The sequence below is a fragment of the Dreissena polymorpha genome, chromosome 1 (assembly GCF_020536995.1).
Source record: "Dreissena polymorpha isolate Duluth1 chromosome 1, UMN_Dpol_1.0, whole genome shotgun sequence".
NCBI classification, from domain to species: domain Eukaryota; kingdom Metazoa; phylum Mollusca; class Bivalvia; order Myida; family Dreissenidae; genus Dreissena; species Dreissena polymorpha.
In genome coordinates, this window is record NC_068355.1 from 50,162,855 (window position 1) to 50,188,230 (window position 25,376).

At 35.4% G+C, this 25,376-nt stretch overlaps 1 protein-coding gene across 1 annotated transcript in view; it reads left to right on the forward strand.

Annotated features, from left to right (window-relative positions):
• The window catches only part of LOC127879623 (leucine-rich repeats and immunoglobulin-like domains protein 2), a 76,549-nt gene that overhangs the window by 36,565 nt on the left and 14,608 nt on the right, over window positions 1-25,376 (forward strand). Inside the window, exons 8-9 of the mRNA XM_052426590.1 lie at window positions 3,373-3,441; window positions 12,500-12,571. Coding sequence (XP_052282550.1) covers window positions 3,373-3,441; window positions 12,500-12,571 — 141 coding nt within the window. The remainder of the gene's footprint in view (window positions 1-3,372; window positions 3,442-12,499; window positions 12,572-25,376) is intronic.

Genomic DNA, 25,376 nt, shown 5'->3' on the forward strand with positions numbered 1-25,376 from the left:
AACCAATGAATGTCCATTTTGTTATAAAAAAAGACACACTATGGGGTTTTGAAAAATGAAAAAGAATTATTACTTTTGAAATGAGCTCAATTTGAGTTATTTTTAAGTTATTAAGAAAAACATCAGAAACCAGTAAAATAAAATTTGATTTAGCTGTGTTATTATCATTTTAACATTTATTGCTAATATTGTGACGGGCAGCATGAGATTGCAATTTAATACAAAAATGTTGGGAATGATTGTTGGGAGAGCTGATTATTTATGAAGATCTCTTGAAATGCCTACTGCCTCATCTATTCTGACCATGATTGGGAATTAGATAGAATATACTTGTCAAGATGCCATTAAAACAAAGCTATATTTGTGATATTTATGGCCAGGCAATATTGCCTGTGGTATGGAATATGTATAAATTTCTCTCCCTCCATCATTATGTTTGACAGTGTTGTATGTTGAGGAGCTAATTATTGCTTTCTAGAAGCAAGTCTCCAAGATAATAAGCAGAGTTCTTGAAGATGAGACAATGTCACCCCGGGGAATCCTTTCTACCTCTGTTTAATAAATTCTTATTATGCTCATTTTGCTGGATTGCAACTTGCCTACATTAAAAACTTGTCAAAAACTGAGAAAGAAAAATAAAATTTATGTTGTGCCATTATATAATACTATTTTAAAAGAATTGTCAATTTTAATGCAGTAGCTGTTGTTGTTTTTTTCTCTCTTAAAACTGTTCTCATTTTGACGGAACTGCTCCTCCAAAAAGAGATGTTAGAAAAATAAAAGCTTTTGCTTAAATAATAGCTCCATTAAATAATTGTCCCAGAAAATGTTTGAAAGATGTAATTGTAAAGTAGTCCAGTAGAAAGCTGATCCCATAATGTGACACTCTCTGATAACAGCTTTTTAAAAGTGGTAAAATGGTCTTTTGTAAAATAAAAATTAAATACAATAGAAAGCTCAGTAAAAAGCTGATTGACTTTTTGTACCTGTGGAAGTGCTGGAAACATTAATATAATAAATAAATAGTCAAAAATATTTTAAAAACTCAGTAGAAAACTGATTGCCCACTGTCCCACACAGATAAAAGCTGAAGGTAGAGACATTGCTCTGATACACACATTGTCCTGACAGTTTGATATGTAAAGGAGGTGGAAAGGAGGGTAGTAGACACAGCATGTTGTTGGAGACCCCATGAATGTCATGTTGGATCAGTCAGCTCTGAAGTGCATGGCATGCAGTAGGGAGGCACACCTGTTAAATTAGCCTAGATACAGCACACAGTCTGTATATACAGGGTATCCTGCTGCTTGGCACTATGTGAATGATTCTCCAAATGCTTGGAAACCTTGCATAACTATAAAGGTCTTTGTGAAAGACAACCAGCTATTTTTACCACAGGAGGGAATCCCGTATTTTATATATATTTTTTTGTATATATGCTATAATAGAAACAAGGAGTGCAACTTCATTTGCCGAAAAACTACACCATCTTTACTGTAAACCATGAAACTCGAACAATTTTTAACAAATAAACTACACACCGGTTGTTTTCGAAAGCTAATAAAATAATTTATCATGAAAAAATTAACATCAGTACCATTGATCCAGCAGTATTTCGATACCAGCCCTCAAAAAAATAAATACAGGATTCCCTTCTGTGATTTTTACATGCTTTATGAATTTATTTTTCTAAGCATACATTAATTGTTAGTTTTTGTCCTATTCGAATATTGTTTTGCCTAAAAAAACTAAAAAATAAGTAGCATCTAAACAAGTAAAACAAAAATGAAATTGTGAGAAAACAAGTATAAGAAAAATTTCTCATCTGGTTTTTACATCTGCTTTGATTAATGATGATGAATTATTTTCCCACAGAAGAATGGTTAATAAATCCAGACACATGGATGGCACAACACCATTCAATTGGGTTTTCTGACTATCATTTCATACCAGATAGTACATCTTCCTTTGATTATGGCTGATGAATCACGAACAGAATTTCCTCAAGATTTCTCGCCTTCCAAAATGTTTGGCAGTTGTTGGCCCAGTTGACTGCGGCACCTGTGATAGCAGTGTGCAGCTTGTCTATAGCACTAAATAGCTTTCCTCCTGCTAATCACTGACCCAGCATCCAATTACCAGCAGACACCTGCTTGCCTATTTTACTGGCATCCCAGTCCCAAAAAATATATTCACTCTTGGCTCCTGCCTTGGGAAACATGACCTGCGTCATACAAAAATGGGTCTTATTCCCTTATGCGGCCAGCGTAGCCCTAGATCAGCCTGAGCATTCACAGTCTGATAAGGAGCTACACTGACTTAATATCACAAAACCTTGCATGACATTGTAGCAGGCAAGGTAGCTCCTGACCAGACTGTGCGGGGTTGTCTGGAGCTACACTGGCAGCAATTGGCTTAAGATACATTTTTATGCCCTCAGTAGGGTGGCATATAGCAGTTGAACTGTCCGTCAGTCTGTCTGTCTGTGCATGCATGTGTATCTCATGGAGCTGCATATTTTGAATGGTGAAAGGTCAATGTCACTCAAGGTCAAAGGTAAACAAAAATCAAAGCGGCGCAGTAGGGGGCATTGTGTTTCTTACAAACACATCTCTTGTTTCTAGATGCAGCTTTTATTATAGTAATATACTCAAACAAAACAAATTAACAATACAAATGTTTGTGTTATTTTGAATATGGTTGAACACCATTCAAAGCTCTTTCATAGACCCATCTTTGGAAATAAATTAATAAATTATAGAAAAATTTAAATCTCAAAATAAGAACAAAACAAAGTATAGTAAGGTTACATTAATTTTGAATGTGAGACTAAGTGTTTGAACAAATCAAATGTATCTGTACAAATATAATTGTAAATTTTAACTTTGGAATCAGTACTAATTAATCTCTGTTTAAAGCTATTATATTGTTAATAAGCATGGTATTTTCATACTATTTTTTAAGCCGAATCTGTGGGCTAGAAAACAAAACATGTTTTATCAATGTTGCTTTGTTTTAAAAAAATATGACAACTGATACAATTGTGAATAAATGAAATGTCTGAAATATTTTGTGATGTGAGCCCTGATTCATCTTCCAACTTCATATCAAATAGCCATGAATTGTATCTCTGCAGAATACACATTTCCATAAATGCTATTACAGATAGACAAACACATAATTTTTCTGAATTAACCAGTATAAAAAATAATTGCTTTCCATATTATATTTGAAATTATTCAGATCATGTTAGATTTTCTGAAAAGATCTATAATTGCTTAGTTGTATTGTTTTAATATTTGAAATAGTAATTGCATGAAATAGTATAAAATCGTGATGCAGTAACCATGATTTCTGTCCATATAATTTCAGGCAACTGGATGATAACAACTTGACCACCATTTCCCACTGGCTCTATGGTCTGGATAACCTCACAGAATTGTAAGTGAAAGGCACACTTATCAACTCATATCTTAAGTTATGTATAGTAGTAGTCAACAACAGACAAAGCATATAATGTTAATGAATTTACCAAGAAATCTGTAATATTTGCAATATTGTGACATTCTTGAAATAACAGAGAAAAAGGTAAAACTATCAAAATGTGCCTACCCTGGACCTCTTGAAGCATAAGCCAACATGCTACTACTACGCCATGTAAGATTTGTACTGGGCTTGTATTGTAAGCAATATGTCATTAATACACATTTTTGAGAAATAATGGACAAAAAGCATTACAAACAAGGTATTATGTTAGGGATTTCGATCAATGATAATCGATAAACAAACATATATTTTTAAACATTTTTCTAAGTCCATAGTGTTATTTTGCTTGTTGAATATAATGCATGCATTCTTTTTTAAATCACTGGCATCTTGAAATTGTCATTTTGACATACTGTTAACAGACCCCTTTATGGTCAGTTTTTATGTATAACTTTTGTTTGTAACAAAATCACATTTGTATAAAAGTTTCAGGTAACGGATAAGCTTGAAATGCTTGACATCACTAGTTAAACTGATTTTGGATGTAAAAAAATATCTTTCCCTGCCATGAAATTTCATACACTTAACATATTGTTGTTGAAAAACAAAAAAGGATTGGAATCGTTTTGTGGTGTCTGAATGTTGTCATAGCAACATGTTACATGAGGATTACCTCTGATAGATAGGCCTTAAATGTAGATCATTCCGAACTGGAACAAGAGGATCCTGAAGAAGAAAGCTTACCTTCTACTTGTGAAGCCAGAAAAATTATTAACAAAATTAAAAGCTTTTTCAAAGCAATAATTGTGAATATTTTCCAATAATTTCATGTTTAAAAATGCTTTGTGTACATATTTATCAATCTTAAAATATTACTTAAAAATTGATTTTAATAAGGTAGAAAAAAACAACATTATTTTGATTGAATTTATTAGTTTTCTAGTTATTAAGATTGCCTGGTGCAAAATTCTTATATTAATTACCTTTTGTATTTTTTTCCACTTAATTGACACGAGGAAATGAATTTTAACACCAATTTAATTCACACCATACTGGTGATAAAGCCAATGTATGCATTTTGGCAGGGAAACAATTAAAAAATTATAGCATTTTAATGCTCGTAATTGAGTATTATTTTAAGGTAGTTGTTAAAGATGTGCTATAAAACAATATGGTAGCCAACTTATTGAAATTAAATTAAATTACCAGAGGTAAGTGCTCTGTGATTCAGTGTCAGGTGAGAATTCATGGTGTTAAGTAATACTTCAATTAATGGTTTGCAAAATATGTGAAGCTTTCCATCATTAAATCTCTATATTTAAAACTAAAATTTTCATCGGTTCCTTTTTTATTCCTATTTATCAGGGTGTAACAATATTTTGTACTGGTAATTAACATTTTTATTCCAACCATGTGATGGTTGCATGTTTTTGTTCTGCAGGTGACTGCCCTGTCTTTCATTAAAATTGCAATGATTTACTTGGCAAACATTCTTTATTACTAAGCCAAAGTGTAGAAATAATATACATAAAATGTAAATACCCTTAGGCAAATAGCTAATATTATTTTGATTTATATTCTAAATTGTCTATTCCACAACTTTCATAAGTGCTGTAATAGCCCTAGATGGGGGAATAACGGATGATTTATTAGTGACAAGTATAATTTTGAATGGCAATCTTACAGGATGGAACAATCCTATCCACACATTTATCTTAATGGCTTCAAAATGTAAAAATATCTTGCTCAATTGAGTATGTCATATTATTTCTCTGTTCTCCATTTATTGCTGTATTTAAATTTACAAAATTTCTGAAGGGAAAGTTATGAAAAGCATGAAAAAAAACACTGCTTGGTTTTATTGGTTAAAACAGTGCCATTTAAACGCTGTGTGATTTTAATCATGTAATAATTATGTATGAACACATGTTTTGAAAAGAGATATAAATCTTTCAGCGATGGTATCATTGAAATCAAGATGTTCTGAATGAGAAGACTCAAGGATGGGGGGAAAGACTTTATGTTGTACTTTATGCATCATTATGTAGACGGGCTCATTTGCATCGCAGTGTTTGATCATAACCTATCAGTTTGAGGATACCAACATTAAGATTACCCACATTAACCTGTCTGTGATAGGTAGACCTGCAGTATCATTACAAAACATGTTTTTTGTGATCTTTAAATTTTTTGTTTGATACCATTTTGGGATAGTCTCTTGCTTGATTTGTTTTTTTTTAAGAGTTTATAAATAGCTTGGCAAGCTGACAAATTATTTTTTTCTTCCTGATTCAGTGATTGTGTAATAAATAAAGGAAGTTTGTAATGGTTAAGAAAAAAACATTTATTATCAGTGTATTTTTTTCATTCAAAATTGGGTCCGGTAATCCCATTCCCAATGGAAAAAGTATATATTTTTCCCAAATTGGAGCTAAAAATTCCGATTTTTTTTTTTTTAGATCTCAATATTTTAAGTTCAACCTTAAAAAATATAATAATTGACACACTTGTATCCTCAATTGTGAAGCATTTTTTAGAAAAACAACAGCAACACTTATTTCTTAATTTTAGACACAGGGTCGCGAATTTTCCCAATCCAAAGGGACCCAAAACGGTGAAAAAAACCACTGATTATTTGTTCAAATTACATTAAATTTTTATTGGAAAATCTGGCTTTATTCCCATATAATTATTATGTTTAAGGCTTATGTACTAAAGTCTTATAATAGCTTCTTCCCATAACCTTGGGAGATTAATTTGACTCTGCATCTATAACTTCTCACTTGTTTGCTGTTTACTCAATCAAGTTTTGTCAAACATGGTTGACAGGCCCTCATTATTTCCCACTAATTCCATCATTCCACTGTCCTAGCTAGTTTCTTGACTCGATTCTGTAAGTTCCAAACCAAGCATTTGGCTTACTTGATTCATTAGTGGTAAGTTAAAAACCAGTTGAACAATGTTTGGTTCTTGTGATTAGAATCCCACATTTATGATTTCTTCATTATTCTTGTGGAAAAATGCATATAATGAGGTATGCAGGCAGAGAAAATATAAACAAGGGTTTCTTTTTACAACAAATTGTTGCTATTTTGGCGTTTGGAAGGAAAATTATACAGGGGAATGAAAAAAAAATTGGTGCAAATTAGATGAAAGACGATCAGTTTTGACACTTGAGATGATAAGTTTTGACAAAGTTGTTCTATGGTTTTCCCAGATGGCAGACTACTGAAATTGCTTTTCCACGCGGTGCATTTTATGGCAAGCATCAATAGCGCTGCTACTATATTTATTTCTCTTTAATGCTATTGTTTTGCTTTATTATAATCAGCCCTGTTAGTAAATGCAAGACATTAGTTATTCTTGCATTTGATACTGACTCCATAAAACAGACCCTAATGGGAATATAATGTAAAAGGCATTATTGATGTGTTTTTGAACAGAAATTCAAAGGCAGCAGGGTGGTGCTTACATTTTAACATGCTTCATTTAGGTTAGTATTATGTAAATTTATTCAAAAAACAATGTAAGACTTTCTTTAGTTCTCATACACACTTTTGTTTCCTGTAAAACTGTAGTTGTCTCAGCGTAAACTATCAATAAATGAGTCGTGTTCTGAGAAAACTGAGCTTAATTCATGTGCATATAGTGTCGTCCCAGATTAGCCTGTGCAGTCCACAGGCTTATCAGGGACAACACTTTCCGCCTAAACTTGATTTTCGGAAAGGAGGAACTTCCTTGAAACTAAAAATACCATAAAATCTGAAAGTGTCGTCCCTGATTAGCCTGTGCAGACTGCACAGGCTTATCTGGGACGACACTTTACGCTCATGCATTTAGCCCAGTTTTCTCATAACAAGGCTCAAATGATATTTTGCGAATTGTGATATTACTTTACATATGAAGTGTCTTGTGTGGGACATTATAATGCTGAAATGTTCACAATTTTGCAAAATTACTATTTGAAAATACTTGTCTGAGATTCAAACTAACAATTTAGGTATTATACAAACAAAATAAACCTTCTAAGTTAGACACTTTTTTAAATGTTTGTTGTTCTATGGTTAATCATAAATTGCAATGGGTAAAATTATAAAACATTATGTAATGCTTTTTATTGCATATGTTGGAATAACTAGTTTTGATAACATAGCATTAAATTACCTTTTTATAGTAATAATAATAATAATAGTAATAACAGCTTGAGTGATATATTGGTAGCGCATGAGCTTTTGCTACTACTGGTATTTGAAAAGTCCAGGGCTCAAATCCCAGTTAAGGCAAACTTTTTTTACAGCTATAATTATCTAAAACTATATAGATTGTTAATAAAAAACCTTTTTGTGACATTTATTATAGAACAAAAATCTGGACAAGTCTTTCTTAAAAAAATACCTATTGCCATTTGTTGCACATGACATGCTTCTTTTGAAGGGCCACTCTAAATGATTCTTAGAATTTTGTAAATGGTTTTAATCCAGGTCAAGAAAAACACTATAAATTACCATTTACTAGTAATTTAGATATAATTATCAGTTTATCACCATTATCTGAAAAAATGTATTAGCAAATGAAAGCAAAATAATTACATTTCTCTCTGCAATATTATCGGCCATAAAGTGTTTTTAAAGAAGAACGATCATGCTGGCTTTGGCAACCTGTTTTATTCTGGTTTCAAACAGTATTTTTTTGTTACCTGACATCTTTTCACATTTCAATTCAAACTCTGCATTTTTGCTTTCATTTAAAAAAAGCTGACGACTGCTTTAATACAATTTTGATTCCAGTTGCATTGTTCCCATTGCTTACATTTCATAACTGTACATAACGTTTGTTATCAGTTAGTTTAAACTAATATGTTTTATCTTGATTGCCTTGAATGCCTAGTGCTTATTTAAAGGCTCTTGCATGTGTGTGGTGTCTTTGGGGTCGATCCAAAGGACCACTCCACAGTGAGGATCAAACCCATGCCCTTCGGGTCACTAGGAAGACACCATATCAGTTTATATAAGTTCAAACCTGAAGTCAGAAGTCATTGGATTGTGGCAGGCTTGCAAAAACGTAAACCCTTGGATTTCATCTATGGGAACATTTACACATATACTGCCCAAGAAGAGTAACCTAAATTCATCCAAGATTTTGTTCTTTAAGCAGATGGTGCCCATCAAATGGCAAAGACATGTGTGTGATTGTAAATAAACTGTTTGCAGGCCTGAAAACTGATCCCTACATAAACCTATTACTTTCTGATGATAGATATAATAAAGTCTTTGATTTTTTGGTGAGTTAACCGATGGGAAATGTGGCTACAGTTCTGTTTTTATTTCTACCTCTTTTGTGTACAGTCAAAACTGACCTAGCTGGACGAAAATCACTCCATATTACATTTGAATAATAGTCAACTGTCCATAACGGCCAATGGCCTGTGCATTTCAATCAGAAAGTCATTTTTATGTCCCCCACCACTATAGCGGGGGACATATTGTTTTTGCCCTGTCTGTTTGTTTGTGTGTTTGTTTGTTTGCCCCAACTTTAACATTTGCAATAACTTTTGCAATATTGAAGATAGCAACTTGATATTTGGCATGCATGTGTGACTCATGGAGCTGCACATTTTGAGTGGTGAAAGGTCAAGGTCATCCTTCAAGGTCAAAGGTCAAATATATAGCTTCAAAGTGGCGCAAAAGGGGACATAGTGTTTCTGACAAACACATATCTTGTTTAACTTAGAACAACGGTCACAATTCAGTCATTTAGAGTTGCGAGAAGTAAACTCACAAATGTCACTTTCATCTGATGTCATAGTCTACTGTTTGTCGTTTTTGCGGGAAAAAAAGCTATGTAATAGACGTCATTACAATGATATGTTAGTTTATCGTGCAATTGTCGAATAAATTATAACGAGCAGCCGACTAGTGAAGTTAAATTTTGATTGCATGAAACGGGTGCAAGTAACAATAACAATGTTTATTAGTAGCAATTATTGGCTGCAGTCATAAGGACAAAGCGTGAGCGTTTGACCTAAGTTGGGGAGTGTTGTTATAAGATGGTAAAAAGATAAGTGATCGACTCTAAAGGCAAAACAGACATTGAATTGCATGCAACATTTATAACAAACTTAAGGCATTTATGAGAGGATTTTTTTACAAGATTTTGGGAGTCTTTTTCTTTCAATGAGAACCATGCAGTTTAAACGTACTTTCGGATTAAGACAGCGAATCAGCATTTTAAACATGTTCGGACGTGACGTCAATGACACGTGACAAGCTTTATAAATAAAATTATTTCTCGATTAATGTAATACAAACTGAATGAAGGAGATGCATGACTAAACAGCAATACTATCGTTGATAAAGTCATAGATTTAGTTTTAAAATAGGTATGAAATTAAATAAATGTGTAAGATTATTCAATAGAAGTTATTTATGTTATTTTGCTTAGTAATTACCAATGAGCCTTTGTTTTATACTTGTTTTAGATGACTGGGTTGGTTAACGACATAGGAATAATTACCAACTGACCAAACAAAATGGTGATCCGAGAACTGATTTGACTGTATTTGATTTACAATATAGTGTTTTATTATCCCCGCCGAAAAAAAATTCGGAGGGGATATAGTAATTGTTCCTGTCCGTCCGAAACTTTGTCCGGAGCATAACTAAATCTACTTAAGGGATTTACTTGAAACTTGAAATATAAATTTGTCCGGAGCATAACTCTAAATCTACTGAAGGGATTTACTTGAAACTTGAAATATAAAGAGATGGCAAGTAGAAGAAGTGCAGTGACTAAGAACCATAACTCTATCTACCTTTGTTTGTGAATTATCTCCCTTTATTTAATTTCATAGTAAATTTTTGTCCGGAGCATAACACTTAATCTACTGAAGGGCTTACTTAAAACTTGAAATATAAACAGATGGAAAGTAGGAAAAGTGCAGTTACTAAGAACCATAACACATCTGCCGTAGTTTTTGAATTATCACCCTTTACTTAATTTCAAAGAAAATTTTTGTCCGGAGCATAACTCTAAATCTACTGAAGGGATTTACTTGAAACTTGAAATATAAACAGATGGCAAGTAGGAGGAGTGCAGTGACTAAGAACCATAACTCTATCTATCTTAGTTTTTTTAATTATCTCCCTTTATTTAATTTCATAGTAAATTTTTGTCCGGAGCATAACTCTAAATCTACAGAAGGGATTTACTTGAAACATTAAATATAAACAGATGGCAAGTAGGAAAGTGCAGTGACTAAGAACCATAACTCTATCAACCTTAGTTTTTGAATTATCTCCCTTTATTTAATTTCAAAGTAATTTTTTGTCCGGAGCATAACTCTTAATCTACTGAAGGGGTTTACTTGAAACTAGAAATATAAACAGTTGGCAACTAGGAGAAGTGCAGTGAACATGAACCATAACTCTATCAGCCGTAGCTTTTTTAATTACCTCCCTTTCTTTCATTTCCATATATTTTATTCTCTACAAAACTCCAACACTATATAACTAATTGATCCTTGAAATATAAATAGATGACACAAGTACCATGTTTTACAAATATTATTCTACTCTCTAAAACAAATGTTCTCATACAAGCATACAAATTGGCGGGGTTTGGCACTACTGTGACAAGCTCTTGTTACATTTTGTATTTGGCAGCTATGGTCAGAGTTATTAACAGGCATTTAATAATTGCTTACAATTGTCAGACTCTTGAAATTGCAAATATTATAATACGCTAAAAATGTGACAATGTGTTTTTTATGCAAAAAAAACATTAAAAAATTTAAAAATCTATTTATGATTTAAATTAACATTTTAATTTGTTACACTTCCTTAAATATGCAAAAAATTATAATTATTATAACTGTTAATAAATTATCATACATGCTCCAGTAGATTTGAAGTTAAATTAAATGGCACCTTGTTGCAATTTTCTTTCAGGAATTTATGAATTAATTTCTCTTTTTAAATTACTGTGAAATTCATTGCAAAAACCACATTAAACTTGTTAGCAAATATTTGAATGTTGTGATTTTAAAACGATGTAAGGTTTAATTCATTGTGTTAAGGCATTGAGTTTGAAATTTAAAAACATAAGATTATACTGTATTTATTTTTTAACCATCACTAAGAGAAACTGTCACAATTCATAGAAGGAGGGGCCACGCCCTGTTTTCAACTGTAGACCCTTGTGCAAGGGGCTGGTTTAAGGCAGGTTATAGATTAGACTGTGAAGACTGCACGGGCTAATCTGGGATGACAGTGTATTAAGCCCATTTTTCCCAAAATGAGTATCACATATATTTGGTCTGCTTTGAGATCAGGCATTATTTTTAGCTCCTCTTTTTTCGGAGAAAACCCGAGGTATTGTCATAGCCAGCTCGTCGTGCCGTCCGAGTTGTGCTGAAACCTTGACATTTTGCTCTAAAATCAAAGTGCTTCCACCTACAACTTTGAAACTTCATATGTAGATGCACCTTGATGAGTTCTACATGCAACACCCATTTTTGGGTCACTAGGTCAAGGTCACTGTGACCTCTAAAAAAAAAAATCAAAAAAATCTGACAAGCTTTTATTTATTCAACACTGCACCCGCAGCTGAGTGTTGGCACCCGTTAAGCGGTGCTCTTGTTATTGATTTCGCTTTACATCACAATTTTACTTGTTGCAAATTTTCTTTGCATGAGTTGTGATCTGATCCCACTAAGAAATTATATAGAGAGTAAAGTCAAAATTTAGAGCAAATTAACAAGAAATAAATGCTTATCACTTTCCTTCTGAAATGGCTGGAAGGTGAGCCGCATTTAACAAAAATAAAAAAAGTTATAAAGGGTATACCTGTCTTGTCTCGACATGGAGGCCGCCATCTTGATCATCATGTGATTACCCCCTCTGTTAAAGGTATTGCCCATCTTTTGCAGATCAACTGATCAAGGGTCCCCAAAAATCCATGATGGCCGCAATTCATTGATACAGCACTTGCAATTATCTTTATTGTTTTGTTTCAGAAATGTGTCGGGCAACAAGATCACGAGGATTGAACCAAAGTCGTGGGAGTATGCCCCCCACCTGACCACACTGTAAGTCCATTTTGTGTTTAGATTGTTCTTTTATAGCACGCAATATATAACAAAATATTAAATGGAATAAATCTGTCTGTTAAATCAATCAAATATTTGGAAGATTTTTAGGCTCCAGGTAGGGTGGCATATATTTGGAAGATTTTTATGCCCCCTGTAGGGTGGCATATAGCAGTTGAACTGTCCGTCAGACAGTATGTGTGTATGTCAGTCTGTCCGTCCGTCCGAAAACTTTAATGGCTATAACTTTTTCAATATTGAAGATAGCAACTTGATATTCGGCATGCATGTGCATCTCACGGAGCTGCACTTTTTGAGTGTAGAAAGGTGAAGGTCAAGGTCATCCTTCAAGGTCAAATATCAAATATATTGCGTCTGTCAGTCCGAAAACTTTAACATTGGCCATAACTTTTTCAATATTGAAGATAGTAACTTGATATTTGGCATACATGTGTATCTCATGAAGTGGTGAAAGTTCAAGGTCAAAGTCATCCTTCAAGGTAAAAAAAAAAAATTCAAAGCGGCGCAATAGGCGGCATTGTGTTTCTGACAAACACATCTCTTGTTCTAAAATTACAGATGCTTGCTTGGCCAATTTAAATGGTAACAATTTAATGACACAAACTTGACTTAAGTACAAGTATAACCCAACAAGAACACTATTATAAGGGTGAAAGTACATAACTGTCCTGTCACTTTTTCCAATCTATATGTTGTATATTTTAGTAAAATCTTTACATTTGAAATGAACCAAAATGGTATCATTGCATGGCTTTCTATAGAACGAGTAACTGCCATAAAAGAGCGTGCATGGAATGTTGTATCAAACAAATAATACAATAATGAACCCATTCTAGAAAAAAGGCATTGGCAAACAGCGTAGACCCAGATGAGACGCCACATGATGCGGCGTCTCATCAGGGTCTGTGCTGTTTGCTTAAAGGAATTTCTGTAGGAAATATTCTAAATTTAAACATAAATATACTAGGCATACCTAATTTTGGAAATAAATTGATCCAATTTAGAAGGATGGGAGAGACCACTAGACATAAATGGGTTAAAAAGCCTGTCCATTCATTCTTAGGTAATGTAGTTGCCTTGTCAGGCAGCATTTGTTGTTTATTGTCCTGGTAGAAGTTTTTCTCAGCTTTTCTGCTAGAATTACAATATTTCTCACTGGCAATAATTGGGTAATAAAATTTGGAGAAATAAAATAGTCTTAAAATTGCTGCGATATTAATATCTAATTTGACAGTTGCTTTAGGGAATTCAGTTAGAAGCTTTTGGCAAACTCTGTTTTTATTGATTATATCATTTTCTGAAAATGCCATCTTTCCTGTTGAATAATCAATATTTTGAAGGCATCTTGCTGGAAGCTTGCAGTTTTTACCAACATAATACGTGTAATTTACATATTTTAGGCACATTTGACAATAACGATAATATTAATTGCAGTATTTTAAGTGCTTGTATAAAATGATTGAAAGATAATCGACTTTCTCAAAAGTTGTAGAAACCATCATGTAATATTTGGTTGCTATGGATGCAAAAATGAGTTTTTGTTGCATGATGCAATGTTGACTATTACGATGCAAAACCTATCATATTGTGATATTCTAGTGTTCATTGTTTTCAGTTTGAATTTAATGATGGTCTTCAGTATCATTTAGTTAAAATCATTGGATTGCTGTGATATTCAAGTGTTCATTTTTGTATGCCCCCCTTCGAAGAAGAGGGGATATATTGCTTTGCACATGTCGGTCGGTCGGTCTGTCGGTCTGTTGGTCCGTCCACCAGGTGGTTTCCGGATGATAACTCAAGAACGCTTGGGCCTAGGATCATGAAACTTCATAGTTACATTGATCATGACTCGCAGATGACCCCTATTGATTTTGAGGTCACTAGGTCAAAGGTCAAGGTCACGGTGACCCAAAATATTAAAATGGTTTCCGGATGATAACTCAACACGCTTAGGCCTAGGATCATGACACTTGAAAGGTAGATTGATCATGATTCGCAGATGACCCCTATTGATTTTCAGGTCACTAGGTCAAAGGTCAAGGTCAAAGTGACCCGAAATAGTAAAATGGTTTCCGGATGATAACTCAAGAACTCTTAGGCCTAGGATCATGAAACTTGATAGGTAGATTGATCATGACTCGCAGATGACTCCTATTGATTTTCAGGTCACTAGGTCAAAGGTCAAGGTCACAGTGACCCAAAATAGTAAAATGGTTTTCGGATAATAACTCAAGAACGCTTTTGCCTATGATCATGAAACTTCGTAGGTAGATTGATAATGGCTGGCAGATGACCCCTTTAGATTTTCAGGTCACTAGGTCAAAGGTCAAGGTCACAGTGACCCAAAATAGTAAAATGGTTTCCGGATGATAATTCAAGAACGCTTGTGCCTAGGATCATGAAACTTCGTAGGTTCATTGATCATGACTCGCAGATGACCACTATTGATTTTCAGGTCACTAGGTCAAAGGTCAAGGTCACGGTGACCCGAAATAGTAAAATAGTTTCCGGACGAAAACTCAAGAACGCTTATGCCTACGATTATGAAACTTGATGGGTAGGTTGATCATGACTCGCAGTTGACCCCTATTGATTTTCAGGTCACTATATCAAAGGTCTAGGTCACAGTGACCTGAAATAGTAAAATGGTTTTTGGATGATAACTCAAGAACACTAATGGCTAAGATCATGAAACTTCATAGGTACACTGATCATGACTCGCAGATGACCCCTATTTATTTTAGGTCACTAGGTCAAAGGTCGAGGTCATGGTGACCTGAAATAGTAAAATGGTTTCCGGATGATAACACAAGAACGCTTATGCCTAGGATCATGAAACTTCATAGGTACATTGATCATGACTTGCAGATGACCCCTATCGATTTAAAGGTCACTAGGTCAAAGGTCAAGTTCACGGTGACCCAAAATAGTAAAATGGTTTCTGGATGATAACTGAAGAACACTTATTCCTAGGATCATGAAACTTGATAGGTAGATTGATCATGACTAGCAGATGACCCCTATTGATTTTCAGGTCACTTGGTCAAAGGTCAAGGTCACGGTGACCCGAAATAGTAAAATGGTTTCCAAATTATAACTCAAGAACCCTTATGGCTAGGATCATGAAACTTCATAGGTGCATTGATCATGACTGGCAGATGACCCCCATTGATTTTCAGGTCACTAGGTCAAAGGTCAAGGTCACAGTGACAAAAAACATATTCACATAATGGCTGTCACTACAACTGAGAGCCCATATGGGGGGGCATGCATGTTTTACAAACAGCCCTTGTTTCAGTTTGAATTTAATGACGGTCTTCAGTATAATTTAGTTAAAATCATTGGATTGCTTTACCCAAATCATTGGATTTGCTTTACCCACAAAACAATTTTTGAGATGGGTTATATTATGCCCCCCCCCCCTTCCCAAAAGAGGGAGTATATTGTTTTGCACATGTCTGGCGGTCGGTCCGTCCACCAGATGGTTTTCGGATGATACCGCAAGAACGCTTAAGCCTAGGATCATTAAACTACATAGGTACATTGATCATGACTGGCAGATGACCCCTATTGATTTTCAGGTCACTAGGTCAAAGGTCAAGGTCACAACTCAAGAATGCTTAGGCCTAGGATCATGAAAGTTCATAGGTACATTGACCATGACTGGCAGATGACCCTGATTGATTTTCAGGTCAAAGGTCAAGGTCACAGTGACTCTAATAGTAAAATGGTTTCAGGATGATAACTCAAGAATGCTTACGCCTAGGATCATGAAACTTCTAGGTACATTGATCATGACTGGCACATGACCCCTATTGATTATCAGGTCATTAGGTCAAAGGTCAAGGTCACAGTGACTCGAAACAGTAAAATGTTTTCCTGATTGATAACTCAACAATGCTAAAGCCAAAATAACTCAACAATGCTTATGCCAAAGATCATGAAACTTCATAGGAACATTGATCATGACTGGCAGATGACTGCTATTGATATTAAGATTACTAGGTCAAAGGTCAAGGTCACAGTGGTTTCCAGATGATATCTCAAGAATAATTAGGCCTAGGATCATTAAACTTCATAGGTACATTGATCATGACTGGCTGATGAACCCTATTGATTTTCAGGTCACTAGGTCAAAGGTCAAGGTCACAGTGACAAAAAACGTATTTACACAATGGCTGCCACTACAACTGACAGTCCATATGGGGGGCATGCATGTTTTACAAACAGCCCTTGTTGAGAAGCTCTGCCAGTATGTTTCTAAGTTAGAAGAGGCAGCCTTTTCAAGATTTCTCAGCGATGGAATTGAAACTTCATTCCTGAGTTCTTTGCCCTTGAACATAGCTAACAAGGCAGTGCAGGGGTAGTGGACACGTTGGTGTTAAAGTGAAAATTAAAAATGGGCTGATCTCTTTGAAAAAAGGGGTTTAATTCATGTGCATAAAGTGTCGTCCAAGATAAGCCTGTTCAGTCAACACAGGCTAATGAGGGACAAAACTTTCAGCTCTTATAATATTTTTCGTTTCAAGAAAGTCTCTTCTTAGCAAAATTCAAGTTTAAGCGGAAAGTGTTGTCCGTGATTGGCCTGTGCGGACTACACTGGCTAATCTGGGACAACACTTTCAGCACATACATTAAAGCCCATTTTCATAAAGTGCGGCTCAAATAACATGTACGATGAATCTTGTGATTGCCTACTGTTTAACTTTCACTATAATTTAATGGCAGTCATGGGTCCACTTCATGAAGAATTTTGAATGATTCTTGATATGACGTAATATTCTGTGTTTGAAGAACCTGATATAACATTTCTATAAAGGGGCAGTAAGATAACATGGTGTGCAATTGCCTAACAACAGAATTAATGGTGGGGGGGGGGGGGGGCAGATTTTTTCACTCCAAATATATTGCCAATCCCATGTAAACTGTATATAATTTTAATCTCACTAAAAGTTATACTGTGTATTAAATGTTTACTTATGATAAACAACATTGCTGTTCGTGACTATTCAGGATCCGAGTTGCCAGAATGTTTAAGAGGCTTATGAACACTAGATGTCAATGTGTTCATGGTACATGGAACGTAGGCTTTGCTTGTAATGATTAGAAATTTAAATAAAGAAAGTAAGCACGGTTTTATTATGGAAAATTTGAATTTTCTGCCTGGCTGGTTTTGTGTGCCTCTGCATGAGATGTGCTGCTCTTGTTGTGATGTTGAATAATGTCGGTCTTATCTTCTTTGAGGCCTTGCTCTGTAGTGTTATGTCTCCCCACAGGGGTGTAATTGCCTGCTTGAACTGGTCTGTGTTTTAACCCTCTCCCCCATAGAAGCAAAGTGAAAATGGCTTTTGCAATCGCATAAAACCAGAACAGCCTGCGAGTAACTCGCAGTCTGTTCAGGTTTTATGCTGTTTGCTGCTAATCAGTAACTAAGGGTTGAAAAAAAAGGAAGCTTTTAAAACTTGAATTCCGTAAGAAAGATCATTAATTAAATTTAACTTTGTAAGGGACTACAAATGCGTCAAAAAACATATCTTAAGTGGTAAAGGGTCATATAATGTCCAGAATAATTCACTGAGCTTCGTTATGTGAAGACTGGGCTAAATGCATGTACGTAAAGTGTCATCCCCAATTAGCCTGTGCTGTCTGCACAGGCTATTCTGGGATAACTCCGCTTTTATGTAATTTTTCCTTCAAAGGATGTCTCTTGTACACTACAATCCAAAGAGGGTAGAAAGTGTGGTCCCTGATAAGTGAGGGTAGAAAGTGTGGTGCCTGATAAGTGAGGGTAGAAAGTGTGGTCCCTGATAAGTGAGGGTAGAAAGTGTGGTCCCTGATAAGTGAGGGTAGAAAGTGTGGTCCCTGATAAGTGAGGGTAGAAAGTGTGGTCCCTGATAAGTGAGGGTAGAAAGTGTGGTCCCTGATAAGTGAGGGTAGAAAGTGTGGTCCCTGATAAGTGAGGGTAGAAAGTGTGGTCCCTGATAAGTGAGGGTAGAAAGTGTGGTCCCTGATAAGTGAGGGTAGAAAGTGTGGTCCCTGATAAGTGAGGGTAGAAAGTGTGGTCCCTGATAAGTGAGGGTAGAAAGTGTGGTGCCTGATAAGTGAGGGTAGAAAGTGTGGTCCCTGATAAGTGAGGGTAGAAAGTGTGGTCCCTGATAAGTGAGGGTAGAAAGTGTGGTCCCTGATAAGTGAGGGTAGAAAGTGTGGTCCCTGATAAGTGAGGGTAGAAAGTGTGGTCCCTGATAAGTGAGGGTAGAAAGTGTGGTCCCTGATAAGTGAGGGTAGAAAGTGTGGTCCCTGATAAGTGAGGGTAGAAAGTGTGGTGCCTGATAAGTGAGGGTAGAAAGTGTGGTCCCTGATAAGTGAGGGTAGAAAGTGTGGTCCCTGATAAGTGAGGGTAGAAAGTGTGGTCCCTGATAAGCATCAGTGCAGACTGCACAAATTAATCTAGGACGACAATTTATGCACATGCATTAAGCCTAGTTATAATATCCCTCATGAAAATTACTTATACATGAGGTAGACTTTTATTGGGTAAATGGGTGATTGTTATGTTGTTATGATTAATGGCATTATTTTACACAATTTACTTGTGGCAAAGTTGAAGGTCTGCTATTAAAGATGTTTATAAAGCACGATATGATCATCAGTCATGTTCCGCACCTTTGTGTTCATGTGTTGAATACTCAAACACTGCGTGTTTTTATACTGTACTTATAATACAACTCATTTATGATGAATTCATCTTTTTGAAGTGCCAAATGTGGCACTGGCTAACAGATGTCTGGCACATTGGAACATTGCTTTATTGTGATGGATTCAAAGATAGTAAGGTAGAGGCTGGCATGCAGTGTTTGGCAATGGCATGGTTGCTGCCAGAAATGAACGGCTGCCACATCTGCTGGCCAATATAATCATGGCTGTGCAGTGCATTAACTCTTGTGGAACCCTGTGATCATAACTACCAGTCTCTGGCCCACCTGTGCCTCAAAGAGTTTGGATCCTAAGGCCTGCTATTCTTTATTGTTTGAGATGTTTTGATCCAGTTTTATTGGTCAGAATTGGACTGTTTTTTCGGTGTAGCTGTATTAAGCCAGCTTTTCACCTTACCTGACCTTTGTAAGTGTCCAATAAAATTCAAATAAAATTTCCCGCGGCTAGGTATGAATGAATACACTTCATTTATTCCATTGGCTGATTTTAGTATACCACCAGAACATTGGAAACATATCCGTGTCTTTGTAACACTGTTTTACTGCATGAAACAATTTTACTTCTAATGAAAAGGCTTAATAGATAGAACAGTTTTACACTCAATTCTCGACATCAATACAGTTTGTGTGTGCACCTTTTATTTTCAGAGGATTGCCAGGGCAAACGTGTTTTATACTTAAAGGCTATGATCTCTTATTTAGTTCTTACTTCCATATTCCTGTCAACATGTTAACATGTAAAAGTATAAAGAGCAGTGGAAGCGAGGCCTCACTTTAATGCATTGCATTTCAACCCGCGAGGTATTGGGTAAATTCGCGGCCAGTGTGTGAATGTCAGAGTTTATATACAGGTCATCACCGGATTTCGCGGCCAGTAAAAAAATCGTTATATAACAAAGACGCTATCTGTGAACTAGGTGACCTGGAATTTTCTTTAGACCAGAAATATGTTAAATGAATATAATCAGCAATATAATTATGCTATGTCAATAATAGATTCTTAATGTGTTTTCAACAATACAATGATTAATATTATTTTTAATTAATTTAACAATAATTATTCCACCATATTGACTAATGTATTAAGTATGAGTGTGATGATTCTCGATACTGTTAATAATCAAATCAAATAGCAATGCCCGACAAACCACTAAAACAGGTTTGTTCGAAGAATGCGCCTATAAATACGGATACTTCGCGTGTGGCCGGTTGACTCGTATGTTTTAATTTCACTTCCATTCTTCTTTTGGTTTTCTGTTTTGTATCTAAATTTTTATGAACAGCAATATGTAATAATATAAAATAAGCCGCGAAAACTCCGCGTAACATCCCGTACTGTGTGTGATGCAGCTAAAAACTGCACAGAAAAAGACATTCGCTATCCTTGATCTCATTCATTGAACTATCAATGCCGTATATCTTTTTATGCCCCCCTTCGAAGAAGAGGGGGTATATTGCTTTGCTCATGTCGGTCTGTCGGTCGGTCTGTTGGTCCGTCCACCAGGTGGTTGTCAGACGATAACTCAAGAACGCTTGGGCCTAGGATCATGAAACTTCATAGGTACATTGATCATGACTCGCAGATGACCTCTATTGATTTTGAGGTCACTAGGTCAAAGGTCAAGGTCACGGTGACCAGAAATAGTAAAATGGTTTTTGAATGATAACTCAAGAACGCATACGCCTAGGATCATGAAACTTCATGGGTAGATTGATCATGACTTGCAGATGACCCCTATTGATTTTTAGGTCACTAGGTCAAAGGTCAAGGTCACTGTGACCCGAAATAGTAAAATGGTTTCCGGATGATAACTCAAGAACACATATGCCTAGGATCATGAAACTTCATGGGTAGATTGATCATGACTCGCAGATGACCCCTATTGATTTTGAGGTCACTAGGTCAAATGTCAAGGTTACGGTGACCCGAAATAGTAAAATGGTTTTCGGATGATAACTCAAGAACGCATACGCCTAGGATCATGAAACTTCATAGGTAGATTGATCATAACTTGCAGATGACCCCTATTGATTTTGAGGTCACAAGGTCAAAGGTCAAGGTCACGGTGACCCAAAATAGTAAAATGATTTTCGGATGATAACTCAAGAACGCTTTTGCCTAGGATCATGACACTTCTTAGGTACATTGATCGTGACTTGCAGATGACCCCTATTGATTTAGGTCACTAGGTCAAAGGTCAAGGTCACAGTGACAAAAATCGTATTCACACAATGGCTGCCACTACAACGGACAGCCCATATGGGGGGCATGCATGTTTTACAAACAGCCCTTGTTAAAAGATATTTCTTGTTATTCTTTATTACATATACATCATGAAAAATAGATTCAATAACGCAGAATGCAGAAAAAGTCTAAAGTAAAAAAATTAATTCCTTGTTTTTTTTCCAAGTTTTATTATTTCGACCATTTACAATAAAATGTTTTAAAAACTATCTCTAATTTATGTAATATAATATAAAGGTGATTTCAGTGATCAAAGTTTTCACAGGCCGGCAAGTCTTGAACTTGAGCTAAATATGAGCCTCGTTCTGGACTAAAAATTCTTGAAATATGTTCGTAAAGTGTCTTTTTAGATTAGCCTATGCAGATAATTTGTTTAACTAAACCAAGAAAAGAGGGCCAATATCAATAGGTAGGCATCTGCAATGATCTGCATCATAACAATGTGTTCAATAAGCATTCAGCAGTCTTTGCCATTTGGCACACTATAAAAGTCTGGCGGACTGTGCACTTACCACGTGCTACAGTTTTCCCTTGCATATGTGATGGCAATATTGCGTGCTGATATGGCTCTGGTTTTATGATATATTCAATATATTCAACACCTGGGTTCAATTAAAACTATTAAGAAATTATTGTAGCTTGAAGTACGGCCACCTTCTGAAGTGTTTCTACCGTGCTATATGCAAAACACATACCCTAGTCTAGTGTTTGTTGGGGTAATATTGCCATAAATTTGAAACCAAGATCATTGTTACTCTGATTTTATTAACCATACATCATTTAATGGCATTGCGTGTGAATAAATTATTTTTGAACTTCACTTTTATCCCAAGATTTTTATATCCACCAAACAGCTGTATAAGTGTTTGAACAAATAAACTGAAAACAACATATCAGCAACTGAGGGTAGTGTATACATTTACAGTGGTTTGTAATATTTTATTACTGATGATACATACCATATTTGTCTGAGGGTTGTTGCCAAAATCCTTATTCTACGAATGTATGAATACATATAGAAACATACTCAGCTTCATCTAACCATGCAAATTATTAATATACTTGAGCCGCACTCTGTGAATGCATGTTCGTAAAGTGTCGTCCCAGATCAGCCTTTGCAGTCTGCACAGGCTTATCAGGGACAAAACTCTCTGAATAGACTTGATGTTTGCTAAGAACATAAGAACAGACTTCTTTAAAAGAAAAGCGGAAAGTGTCGTCCCTGATTAGCCTGTTTGTACTGTACAGGTTAAATGGGGACGACACTTTATGCACATGCATTCAACCACCTTTTCACAGAGAACAGTCCACTTATATTATCAAGTAAAAATGTGGCTTGGTAAGGGGATCATTCTAAGATTCATCGTGATTGAAGAAAATTATCATGTCATAATCTGGTATCACCCTCCAAATGCAAAAAATGTAACCTGTAGCTTATTGTAAAAATTGCAATTTTGTTTTGTCATGTGTCATTACTGTAAAAAAAAACAAAAAAACACACAAATATATCCTCTCAATATTGCCTTAAATATAAATTAAAAATAAATATAGGTTGATAAAACTAGTAAATTTACAACAGTGTACAAATTTCACAAAATGGTCAAATTGCAACATTTGTGACAACAAATGGTGTGTGTTTACATAACAACCGTTGTGACTTGTAGCACTGTATAGGCTATCTACCTCTGCATCTGATGTCTTGAGCAATTATGTAAATGCTTTCAGCAATAAATTATATCCATCTGACACAAGTTTTTGTAATTACAAACCCTTGTGAAAAGTAACAAATATTCCCTATGGTATGATATTTAGTTACGAGACATAATTTTGAGATTGTATCATTCAATTTATGATTTCACATCAGTTTTAAATTGATCAATTAATATGTTGCAGCAGACATAATGTTAAGCATGTATACAAACTTATTAAAAGTAATTGACAGTTTTATTTACATAAGAAATTGAAATTGAAAATTATGTTTCCAAAATATGTGCATTTGTAAAGAAATCTTGAAGAAATTTAATTTTGTAATAATTTACCTGAATTTTACAAAAAAAGAAGAAACAAACTGCAATATCATTTCCTTAACACTATTTTTATGTCCCCAACTATAGTAGTGGGGGACATATTGTTTTTGCCCTGTCTGTTGGTCTGTTGGTTTGCGCCAACTTTAACATTTGCATTATTTGGCATGCATATGTATCTCATGGAGCTGCACATTTTGAGTGGTGAAAGGTCATGGTCATCCTTCAAGGTCAAAGGTCAAATATCTGGGTCAAAATCGCTCATTTAATGTACACTTTTGCAATACAGTCCAACCCCTACTTCTGGTCACCCCTCATTGCCGGTCACCCCGTGTAGGCGGCCGGTCTGTGCCGCGACCGTCGATTAACACTATATAATGCACCCCTCTTAAGCGGTAACCCCGTTTCTCTGGCCAGCGGCCAGCAATTTTGCATCCCAAATGTTAAATTTCCCCCATATGAGTGGTCACGCGCAAGTAAGTCAGTCATGTACATTGGCAAAATTACACAGACGCAACGGCGAAAAAATCGATACATACTTCCAGCCTGCGGTTTAGGCTCTGTAGTACTGAAGCGTGATGTGTGATAAACGTTTTGACAGCCAGTTTGCAAAATGCAATTTATTAGCGACGGATTATCGGGTTATCGGGTTAAAAGCAATATGCGACCGTTTGATCTTTTTGTTTCCGCACGTGCGAATATCACCTATTATTACTGGAAAGGAGATTCTTAATTTATAATTTATTATTTGTAGCTCATACTATTTCAAGCACACATTTATGACAATTATCGGCTAATTAAAAGTTAAAAAGAACAACAAAACTTTTAACCGAAATCAACTGATCTACATGTCATCTGTGCTACAAAGTTTTTATCCAAAAATCAATAAACGCATGCTTTCGAACCATGGGTATGGCGTGACATTGTACATTGGTGCATAATTTTCGCGCTTTTGTCGGGACAAAGGAAATACACGATGCCAGAATTTGTAAACGTCTCGTTAACATTAAACAATCGGGAGTGTGTTTCGGATTACAAATTATTATTCTCATTTGGGAATAAAACAAAACATTTATATTTGTTTTATATTTACAATGATTTCAATATTAATTTTGATAAAACCCTTTACGCTGCGAAAAAAAGTTTTTATGATATTATGCATGAAAAGCATGATTACCAGGAGGATTACACCCGGTTGCTATTATCAGTCTCTTAAGTAACTGGCCACGATTTTATCGTGAAGGAGATCACTGTCGGGACCAATTCGTGCGGTAGGTATTCAAAGCCATAAAACTGCAATAAACCGATTAAATTATCGATTTATAGTGACACGGGAGTTATTCAGGCATAACTGATTCACAACTGTTCCCATCTTAAGTGCATTGGGGCCATACAACGCGCATTGTGTAAACAATGAATCATGAGAATGATTCTTTTTCATTGACTTGATTCTGATGATGATGATATTGATGATGATTAGAAAGATGAATAGAATATTTTTTTGAATGAAAATGTTGTCTTATAGCTGATTTTAGAAAGGAAGAAATAAAATTATTTTAAGTCTATACATTGTTTAGTGCATGTACACATATTCACCATTTTGTTTATACAAAATTTGAACAGTTGGCCATGCACTCATCAACTCCAGACTCCCTATGACCCAACCCCCTCTTAAGAGGCCACCCCGCTTAAGCAGCCAATTTGGCTGTTTCCCTTGACTGGCTGCTTAAGAGGGGTTGGACTGTATTTTAATATTCAAGATAGCAACTTGATATTTGGCATGCATGTGTATCTCATGGAGC